Source organism: Morone saxatilis, unplaced genomic scaffold, assembly GCF_004916995.1.
Source record: "Morone saxatilis isolate NCDOM2014 unplaced genomic scaffold, NCSU_SB_2.0 Contig1, whole genome shotgun sequence".
In the NCBI taxonomy this organism is placed as follows: domain Eukaryota; kingdom Metazoa; phylum Chordata; class Actinopteri; family Moronidae; genus Morone; species Morone saxatilis.
The window spans coordinates 21,109,346-21,120,908 of record NW_023339651.1 but is presented as its reverse complement, the minus strand read 5'-3'; the positions used below and the strand labels follow the sequence as shown (position 1 = coordinate 21,120,908).

At 37.8% G+C, this 11,563-nt stretch overlaps 2 protein-coding genes across 2 annotated transcripts in view; one reads left to right on the top strand and one right to left on the bottom strand.

The window, feature by feature from the left end:
* Positions 1-3,896: 3,896 nt before the first annotated feature.
* Positions 3,897-9,083, bottom strand: tmem26b (transmembrane protein 26b). Its single transcript, XM_035667888.1, has 6 exons — positions 8,847-9,083; positions 7,851-7,947; positions 7,685-7,759; positions 5,993-6,192; positions 5,781-5,860; positions 3,897-4,315 (listed from the first exon to the last, which is right to left on the bottom strand). The coding sequence occupies exons 1-6, from the start codon at positions 9,032-9,034 to the stop codon at positions 4,065-4,067; spliced, it is 891 nt and encodes a 296-aa protein (XP_035523781.1). The 5' UTR covers positions 9,035-9,083; the 3' UTR covers positions 3,897-4,064.
* Positions 9,084-10,453: 1,370 nt separating this feature from the next.
* Positions 10,454-11,563, top strand: part of cabcoco1 (ciliary associated calcium binding coiled-coil 1) — a gene marked incomplete at its 3' end in the record, with an annotated part of 9,463 nt that continues 8,353 nt past the window's right edge. The window contains 2 exon segments of the mRNA XM_035668573.1: positions 10,454-10,565; positions 10,658-10,746. Coding sequence (XP_035524466.1) covers positions 10,500-10,565; positions 10,658-10,746 — 155 coding nt within the window.

The window sequence follows — 11,563 nt, the reverse complement described above, 5'->3', positions numbered from 1 at the left end:
GTGAGCAGCGTGTTCCATTTTCTCACGGGCAGTCTTGAATGTAACTAGAAGTGTGCATTTACTCAGAGTACTGTGTGTTAGAAACCAAGTGTGAAGGATTTTGTAGTGGGATCTGACACTGTAAAAAGTATTTCAAGTTTCATGGTGTTCCTGGTTTCATGTCTGTCATTTATTAAAGGTGAAGGAAAAGCTAAAGAAACCAGTTGAATTTAAACTGTACTGTGAAATGAATGCAGGTGCTTGCTTGTTTGCCTCGTGAGTAGGTTTAACGTTGTTTATCTTAGATAATGGTGAGCGCAGGTGTCAAATTGGAAGTCTGGTGGGTTTACTGTTCAAGTACAGTTCAATACAGTAGCCGTATCTAAAATTATGTGAAAATTTGTGAAAACGTGATAGGTTACATGGATTTTGATTGTTTATTACAGATATGCTTGTAGTAATTATGGGAGTGTTTTTGCAACAAAGAATGGGTCGAATGAGGCTACATTTTGTACCTAGATGTATAAGCGTTTGGGTTGAACTGGTCAAAGATAGCAGTTGTCTATCACTAGCAAACACAGCAATGAAGTTATAGAATTGTAGCCTGATATGTGTGATATATAGCGGTGGTTTGCATGTATTACTTGAATTGGTTGTTTACATTGTAAAGTATGATTTTACACAGATTTAAGATGTATGTAAAATTCACGTAAAACAACTAGATTTACGGCTGTACCATATGTCATGTTATTTTATGCTGCCGGAATATTATATAATATGATAATATATATATTATTATTATTTTTTACAGCATGGGGGTGAAGTTGCAGGCTGCTGTCTGTATTTGACGACCTGTGGATGAGAATGGCCTGTGAACACTGACATATAAAAGTTGGACGATGCATCTCCACTTCCTCCCACTGTAGAAAAATGAAGCCAAAATATCCCGGATTTGGCCACTGTCATCTTTCACCACTCAGAGGCAATGTCTGCGCAGTAGTGATCGGGGTTGGCACTGCGGTATCGAAAAGTCCCATCCACACACCAGGCCGACCCAACCGTGAGCAGTTAAAATCGAACCAATCAGAAAAATGAACAAAACACTTGAACATACATCAGTGTGATAAGAACTACCTAAAATGACAGAAACCATCTTTGGGAAAAATGTATTTGGCGTGTAATTTGATTTTTTTGTTTGGCCCACGACCCATCTGCTAACATGGAGGCGGCAGGCTTTACGACCTAAACTGCAGCCACCAGGGGGCGATCAAGATGTTTTGGCTTTATGTCATCTATCTGTATGTATGTCAATGGCTATGAATGGCTGACTACATGGACGGCCACCCATTGCAAATCCTCATTGTAAGGTAGCTAAAACACAACTTCTCTTATTTTCAGTTGATTATACACTAATAAAAAACACATATATGAATATTATATTCCATTTCTGCCAATAGATCCTCCTAATATTACACACTGGACCTTTAAGCATGTAACAAAATATAAAATATGGATGCATAAAATGTAAATAGGATTATCATTGCAACGCCAATGTTTTATCTTCCTCTTCCAAGCGCAAAGAAGAAACTATGGTAGGCTCGAGAAAAACTCCTTTATCCAGGGCCAGTGTTTGGTTTGTCCTTTCTGGGCTAGTGTAGAAACAAGATTCAAGTCGCTAAAATGAAAAATGAATCGTGATACTCTATGTAAACAACAGAGGGCACTATCTGCTTTTGACTTTGCTTGTTCAACATCCTACATCACTTGCGTCAGTAGTGCCAGTTTTAGTTATCACAATTTTGTGGTATTTTACCTAAGTCTACTTCATTACATCCAATTCTAATTACTTCAGTATATTTCAGAGGGACATTTTTTACTCCACTGCATTTATTTGACGGCGAGATTAAGGTTTTATTTATTAAAAACATAAGTAGTTTTTAAAATATGATGCTTTTTTATTAAATAAATCTCGACATACAACATTAAGTAATTATATTTAATAATACAATGTATTATTTGTTAATTATATGTTTCTGGACTTTTTAATATTTTCAAGAGGCCATGCAAAGAAAATGAGGAGCATCCTCATAGCAGGCCAGGTATATGAGGTCTCCCCAGCCCCGCTCACAGAGTGCTGAGCTTGGCTCACCTCCTTCCCAAACACCCACTACTTCAAGTCCCACCTCAACACACATCCAGCGCCAGAGTGTTCTGTCCAACCACAGTGGTAGCTAATCTCACAGCCAACTCAGTTCATGTCTTTGTTTTTGGTTTATTTGTTTTTTAACCTGTTTCCTCGTGTTTCAGGATCCCCCCCTCTGCCATAACCAGCCATCCTGTCTCCTCATTCAACCCATCTCCAATAGTGGTAATTATTCAATAAATCTGTTAAACTTCATCTGACTCCTGATCTGTGTTATGCACCTGGGTCCACAGTTAGAACATAAGAGAGGCTAGATCTGGTCCAGACTAGGCCTGCATATTTAATTTAAATATTATCAAAATTGTATTACATGTGCAATATGCAAATCACAGATGCTGCAATGTTTTGATAAAGGTAAAATGTGTGACCAACAGCATTATAATGAAGCACTGTACTTAAGATGCATGTTTCTATATTTAGCAATCAAAGCCCTTACTATATAGTAATGACCATAATGGCCGGCCATTATTTATTCCAGACGCTACTGTATTAGAGTTGAGGCATTAGCAGTGTGGCCCATGCTGGTGTTTTTGTTTATGAAGCTCTTTCTTTACTTAGGCTAATGTCTAAAATAGCATGTCTACGCATATTTCTGACTTGTAACAACATGATTTCTCTTAAGCGTATGTGCACATGCTCAAATCCAGCTCGGTGTAACTGATTACCTGCATCCAACAAAATCTGTTATTTTAAAGGACCAGTGTGTATGATTCTGTGGCATCTAGCAGTGAAGTAGATGGTAGGTGGCTGTGAAACCCATGAAAAGGCCTAGAGGAGGACCCACTCCCTCTGTAGCTAAAAACTGATCATTCTAAGGTAACAAAAACACAAGGATTCCTCTATTAAGGTGATTATACACAGAGGAAAACACAGACAACAACACTGGAGTATTTTATATTAACTTATGTTAGTTAGCAGTCTACGTGAAACTCTTACATAGGACTCCGGTTGTTACCCACAGGAAGGGTTCCACTTGCGTGTAAGGAATTGGATCTTTCTCAGAATTGTAAATTCATGAAAATAAGTAAATAGAATCAAATCATCTGGGGACAATAAAAATGTATCTGAAAATGAAAGTCAACATCAGAAGCAAAATTGAATCATATACTTCTCTTTTGATGTTTCTGTTTCTGCTCCCAGTGTTTCACTGCTTTCACAGCGTTGAGGTTCTGTAGTAGAACCTCAACATCTGCACTTTCGCCTCTGAGAGTAAAACACCATGACTCCAAAGCAGAGACTCATTTATTGAGTTTGTTTCTGATGTTTCAACAGGAAATATCTCTTCATCAGGACTAACACATGAGGTCAGTGTTTTCATCATTGCACTATAAAAAACAAAAGTTGAGAAAACTCATAATTTCAAGGCAACTGTCTTCACAACATTTTTGAGTTTTAAGTCAAACTCAAACTCATTCGTTTTGAAATTAACTAACAATAATAATGATCTTTAAGTTTTACAAATTATTATGTACTGTATATATAATTAATATATGGATTGATTATACATTTTTTTAATATTGTCAATTGCAACTATTTAATTTTCAAGCACCCAAATAATGAAAATTTGGGTTACAGCTGTTTTTTTAAAATAGGTAATTTTTTTAAGATTTAAAGATTGAAGTTTTTTTGAAGATAAGTCAATTATTTCAACAAAAGATTAGAGGTCAACAAAACCTTTTAAAATCTATTTCAAAACTAAAAAATTTGAGCTTAAAATAAAAATAAAATCTTGAAAACGTATACGTTTTCTCAAACATTTTTTGTACACACATAGTCTGAAGTTTAGACAAACTTTGCAGATATACTAGAACGTGACATGCAATCACAATGGCGCACAGTAACATAATTACTGTTTCTTGCTGCACTGGGACTGCATCCACACTTAGTTTCTCTTGTCACAGATGAGCACATACAGCCGGTAGATGTTGAGAATGACGACCAGTAAGTTTTTAATGGCAAAGAAGATCAGCATCTGGTGGATCACGTTGAAGTATATCATGACGATGAGCCGAACCACCAGGAAAGGCCCGTCCTGGATAAACAAAGCTTCCACTGTGCTCCAGATATCAGTCCTGAGCTGAGTGAGGCGGGAGGAGGCCGGGTCGGACAGGTCATCTGAGGACGCACCCATTACTACTGACACAGAGGAGGAAAGACTTTAAATCAGCTGCAGTAGCTCAATTGTAATCTGCCATATCCTAAATGGAAAATATCCGTTACCCTATCTATAATAATAATAATCATTGATAAATCACAGTAGGGATTCTTGGCAGTGTTGTGTCTCAAGGCTTTCCTGGGGCCCAAATCAGAGTTATAGAGTCCCAGTGCATAAATGGTTCTACATTAGTCTAGATCAACTTTTAAGTTATTTCTGTGCAATATTATTTGATATTCTTACTGTAGTCTGTTACTCTACTGTAACTCTCAGTGAATGTAGGCCTAAGTAAAATATTCTACTACTGTGTGAGTAAGTTTTCTAACACGCCTTAAAGTCAGTGCGGCCACGCAACCCCCCCCCATGAAGCTTTTGCGATCCCTAGTTGGGGTCCTACCCCCAGGTTAGGAACCACTGGGTTAGGGGTTATACTTCAGCAGTATACCTGGGGCATCTGTGGCTCAGAGGTAGGGTGGGTTGTCCACTAATCGGAAGGTTATTGGTTCAATCCCCTCCTTCTAAGTTTTGTACCAGATGACACTGACAGCTAACAAACATTTGAAAACTTTATTCGATTTACAAAATGCTGATTATGGTATCATAATCCACTGTAACGTCAATAAGGAAAGATATAAACCATTTGATTGTAAATAGATTTTGAGATCTGTACAAAACTGAACAACCCTTTCAACAAGCACAACGTTGATACTGGACAGTTCTGGAAAACCCATAATTAAGTGTAACTGTATACCTTTTTTTAATGTCCTGTACCAATGTTTTCAAGTATTTGTCCCTACAATAGAGCGCTGCAGGGATGATGTACTTTTGTAGGCCATCCCGGAGGTTAGCATCACCCTGGTTCCATCGACATAAAGCCAGTGGGATCTTTCCACTAGATTTTGAACTATTGCAGAAAATAAGCTCTGTTGCGAGCAAATGATACGTATACCTTTTTTTCAGGAAGATAATCTTCACAAATTAACACCACTTTTATGGCTTTTGAAGTGTAAATACAATTGCCAGAAGTAAAAAGGCTAACATTAGGCCATAAACAAACTACACCACGGTCACATAACTTCAGCGCCACCGCAACTAAACTGTAATAACTAAACACTTTTTTAAAGTTAGAGTTAGAATAGTTTGCGAGAGGTGAATATAAACACAATGGGCTGTAAAGGCGGACTAGTGAGTAGATTAGTCTCCATGTTTTAATGTCAACGACAACCTCTGTAGTCTCATTTAGCCACTTGTTAGCAACCGCCTATTTAAGACACGTAAAAGCTTAAAAATCCACAGGTGGAATATTTACTGATGTATTTTACGTCGAAGGAACTGGAGGTGCTAAAATGCTAACTCAGTTCCAGGTTTTCAGACTCATTTCTGCAGCATAACAGAATATCTATTTATGTTTCAAGCCATGTTAGTGCATTCACATTACTGTACCTGAAAGATGCAGCGGGAATTGAAGCATGCTCCAAGTCCACACAGCCAGAATAATGTACACCATGACTGGACTGCTGTCACTGTCACACACACACACACACACACACACACACACACACATGCGTGCGTTTGCTTTTACTTCATTGTTTTAGAAGACAAGTTAAATGTTACATCCTTCCTTCTCTCCCCCCTCCCGTTCCCCTCTCACTCACTTGATGTCAGACAGCGTCTCAGAGGTGAACTCCAGTATGTCGGCAGCCGTTCCCACAAAGATGAGCAGTAACTGGGAGAGCTGGTCCCTAGTCAGCTCTCCAGCGGCGGGCATCAACCACTTCCCCAAGATCAGTAAAATTAGCAGAATCTGGTGTAGAGCCAGGATCCAGTCGTTGGCACACACTGAGGACAGAGGGACCTGGGAGGAAGCACAACAGAATCAGATGTTTTACAGGCCCAGAAGGTTTCTTATACACCAATCACAGATTATGCAATGTTTCACATATCAACATTATCATATGTTCATATAGGGTTCTAACAAGGCTTCACTAAAGTATGAAGCCAGGCAGTTAATCCAAGAGAATAGTATACTGTATATAGTAGAAAGTCTAGATGCTTCAGAAACCACAAGAAGTGTACCTCAAAGAGTGACTTAAAGCTGCAGTAGGTTACCTTTCTAAAATAAAATTTTTTGTCATATTCACTGAACCTTTCACTATATCCTGACAGTAGTTCATGAGACAGATAATCTGTAAAACAATCAAGTTCCTCTGGCTCCTCCTAGTGCTCCTAATGGCATTTCATTCCCAAGTGTTTTTAAACTTATTTGTATTTTACTTTTAGGTTTTAAAGTCTTAGTCTTCATAGTCGATCAATGATCAAACTACGATAACTAAAATAAAAACAACCATATTTCTTCCCTTGTTCCAACCTCCAAACAATGTCCTAAGAATTCTATTCCTCCTTTTTCTGGGGACCCCCAATGATCCCTGGACCCCAGGCTCTGTTCCATTCAGGTCAGATCTCAGATCAGGTCAGGGTGCTGCTAATGTTTGTGTTGGCTCATTGGAAAGGCTTAGCTACACTAAATGGAACAGAACCTTAAATAGTAATTTTGGTAACACCTGTGATGTCATGTTAAAATGGCTGCTGTAAAATAAGTCTACTATGCATTTGGTCATAATAGCGTGGACTGGGGCCCGGAGTAACTCCCTTATGTCACTGGATAACAGCATGTGACTTGAATTTTAAAACTTTAGAAAATGTTATTGATAAAATCTAAAGGAGAATTATTACGAAGTATAACATTCTCTACAGTGAAATCTGTGAAAACCTGGTCATAACACATTTCAAGGCGCAGAGCAGGCTTTTCATGTTCAGCTTGTAATTGTTTTTATTGAGGGTGGGTCACTTTATTAAAAGCAGCCGGTCCTGTGAATGTGCTCAGTTATAAGGGGAAAAAAAAACACCCGCAGCCTCACAACAGCCTTTTTGAGGTGAACCAGCATTACCAAACACTGTGCAGAATAAGAGCACTGTCTAGACATGTGAGGACATGGAACAGCAAAAGCAGAAGTGCTGAAAATAGAACAAAGTTGATTCAAGCAGGATGTTTATCACTCATCTTAAATTTCATCCTACCTTAACTTATATTATTAACTCATTTACATGACATAACTTCAATCTCAGTGTATTTTAAAATACATTTGAACTTTAAAGCTCTCATCTTGAATATGATTTAACGTAATATAACATGATATTTTCAAAAAGTATTTAATAATAAAATGGTTTAAATAATCCAATCTGGCCCTATTCGATTGTATTTTATCATTCGAACTAAAGATAGATTGAGGAAAAGAATTTAAAATAATAACAATAACCTTAAAATGTAAGTTTAACCTGAAACTTACCATAGGTAGCATACCGCCGTTGGTTGCATTCTTCCAGAGTCTGTAAAAGTTTTCAGTCGAGTCAAGTTTTTCACACTGGAACGAGAGACAGCGTGATCCTCAATTAACACAGCATTATGGCATTAACACTTTCAGAATGTCAGAGAACGGAATACATGCATGATACCTTGGAGTCAGTGGATTTGTTCTCCTGGTGGTGAAGCTCTAAAATCCACAATGATGGGATAATACTGATGAGGAAGAAGAAGATAGCTGGAGAAAACCTGTAGGGAAAGAAGACATCATTACGGAAATATTGTTATAATCTTCTCTATACTGGTTTTTACAACCAGCCAGGGTTTTTTTTTTTATCTGTAAATTTACGTGTTTTTTCCCCTGTTTATTTGACAGATTTCATCTGTAATTTTTAGATACATGGAAATATTAATAAAATTACAAAAGTAGCCAGTGGATTTACATCTATGCCCAATGTAAGATAATGTGAAAAATCTGTAACTGTAAATAATCCTAAAATTAATGCTTATTTAAAGAAAATGTCCCTTTTTTCACATAAAAAGACATACATTTATATACATACATTTGCAAAGCTATAATTTTGCCGATCTTTACTGCATTTTTTATTTATATTTACAACAACTATTTAATACTGTTAATACATTTCTAAAATGAGGGACAATCATTTTACATGGATTTGTTTGTTAATTGACAGTCATATCTTTGATTATGGAGTTTTTTTTAACCAGTGTATAAGCATTGGTAAACTGTCAAAATACAGTTTTTATCACTGAAAAAAGAACTAATTACTGCAATTTCACAGATAATGACTTGTATTCAAGTTTTATAACTTTTAAAAATCAGATTAAAATAACAAAAATCTAATAACAGCACTCTATTTGTATTATAGTAGTGTTGTCTGTATTGATAGGTAATTTCATTGTTTTTACATGTGTAAATATCTTTAATTAAACATTAAAAGATTTTATATAAAATTCAAGCAAAAAACGTTATTTTTACGAGTCCATTATTTTCTTTTATTACACTATTTTTTTGACACCCCAGCTGCTGGAATATTACCGTTTTTTTACTGTTTTTTTTGTTGTTGTTTTTTTTACAGTGTAGCTAAACAGTATATACATATTTGTAATGAACCAGAGTCTCATACCATTTGTAATCGTTTCCACTTCGTCTTCTCAGGGTCAGGATCATCTCAACTACAAGGGGCAGGTAGAGGATTGTGAGAAACCAGTAGAGTCCATTGTCCTTCACCCACACCACCCTCCACACCCCTATAAGAGAGATGAGGATGAAGAGGGACCTGGTCACCACAGCGCAAATGAACTTGAAGAACATGTCTTTGAGTTTGTAAAGCACACTGGAGGAGCTCCGGCTGCTGTGGGGGATGAAGAAGTTGTATGTGAAAGGTTTAAAAGAGTTCAGTGTTACAGAGGGAGAAAAAAAGGGAGCTGGGGCACGCCTCCAGCAACCTGCTGGATGACTGCTTTTTTTGTTTACTGCAATGTCGCTGTAATCTTGATGATATGTCAGTTGCCTGCAGAGACATGCTGTTGTTGATTCTGAAGCTCTGTGACCTGTGCAACAACAAGCCTGGTCTTGCAGTTGATGCGTAGATGTGTTGTCTTGCAAAAAACTCTTGATCAGATTTAAACAAATAACATAGATTACAAATCATTAATTTGACCATTTGATACTTTGGTTCCTGTTAAATGATCTAACGATTTGTGCCCATATTGACAAAGGTTTAAACCGTTATATTTGTGTAGGGGATCTAAGCAGCAGAGAAGAACTCGCTCAAGCGGCCCTGTGGGTTTTAAGAGGTTTTATACATCCAAAGAACTTCTATAAAATCCTCTAATTGAGACCCTATTTGTCAAAATACGTAGCCACACCCGGCTAGTAAAGGAGACCTGCCTCTTCTTCCTCTGTGCCATAGAGCACTATTGTTGTCCAAAAACTATTAAAACACATCAGTGAGCCACACTGTTTCACTGGGTGACACACACACACACACACACACACACACACTGCAATATATGATTCAATCCCACATACACCGTTCTGCTGCCCCAAATACTCACTAAAGTACCAAATGTGAGTTAATCCGCCACTGAAAATGGTCCCCGACAAATGCACTATTTCTTCCTGTTTGAATGATGTTTGCTAAGCTGGCCAGCTGTTTTAAGTCCTAAAAAATGATGATGATCAAGATTTCTTACAAGCCCTAATCACCTTGAGACTAAGATGGATTTTAGAGATTAAAGAAGTTTAATAAATCATTAATTATCCATTATTGGTTCCTTTTAATACAGTACACGCATTTTTGTTGTTTGTTTTTCAAGAACGGGTTGGCTCTACTCAACACAATTTTTTGGAGAAATAGAATGGCAGCAGGAGCACTCCCTGTGTCCTTCACATCCACTCTGAGAGGAGAGAAGATGAAATTTGCCCTCATCCATGGATGACAAAATCTAATTCAGGCACTCAAGTGGATGACTAAAAACCAAGTAGGTTTAAGCTTCCCAACACACTGAGGAGCATACACAGCAGCAATTAATAACAAGTTCTAAATAATGACTTAATATCTCAAAATAATGACTTTGTGATACTAAGTCATTATTTTGACATGCTAAGTCAAAATATTGATATTATATCTGAAATAAATATTAAACATTCTCATTATGATGACGTTTTTACGTTCCAGTGGCGGAAATGGGCTTCCACAGTCACTGTAAAGTCATTCTGGGCCTATAACAGCAGTTTCATGGGGCGTTGCCATGGCAACGACTAGAGCGTCAACATGTCCGCAGGGTCGTTACGTCGTGATAAGAAAGAGCAACCAAAAGTAAAGGATAATACGCCTCAGGTAGTAACTAGACATGTATGTTTTTCCTATGTACAGACTGTGGCAACAAGTTTCCTGGAAAGGACGATAAATCTATCTTCCTCCCTCCACAGACAAAGGACAATGTCTTCCTCCAGTGGGACGCACTGCCACACCAACAAATCCAGGAGCTGCTGAAGAAGACTGCGGATGAAGTTGAGTCGTAAGTTAGCCTCATATATTCCTGCTGCGTCGCGATAGACATATATCGACGACGCATTGGCCGCCGGATCGTACGTCAACGTCGCCGCCATATTGGACCGGTCAACCGGTCTGGATAAAAAGTACGTTATGACGTTTCAACCGATCTAATTGAGTCATTTGTATGGTAGAATTCTACTCCACGTTTATCATACATATTTGAACTTACAAATGACTCAAGGAAGACCCCTGGTTTACTTTTATTTACTTACAGGCCAGTCTAGCCTTGCCCAATATGGTGTATTATAAATGTCTATGGCAGCATCACAACGAGCTTGCTTAGTTAGAAATGTGCTATATGTGGCTGTCTGGCTAAAATGAAGCTAAATGTGGTGCAAGTGTGACCCATTGACAGTATAGACCGGACAGAGTGTGTGGGTCTGTGAAGTGAAGCCAACGCATTACTGTCTTAAACCAGCATTCTATGTAACGGCCAACAGGGGGAGCTCCATTGGCTGCTATCAAACACTGATACAATGCACTCTAAAGGAGAACGAGCCGACTTCTCACTTTATTGATGAGCTCAGTAAACAGTTTCCTAATGAGTTTATGGTCTCATTCTCTAGTTTCATTCTTCTTCCATACAGCATGATGTTCATTTGGTAAATGATGGTCCCATTTAGAGTAAAACAGACTATTAAATTCAATTCAATTTCAAATCAATTCAGTTTTATTTGTATAGCGCCAATTCTAAACAGAAGTTATCTCAGGACACTTTTCAAATATAGCAGGTCTAGACCGAACTCCTTTTAACATTATTTACAGAGACCCAACAGTAC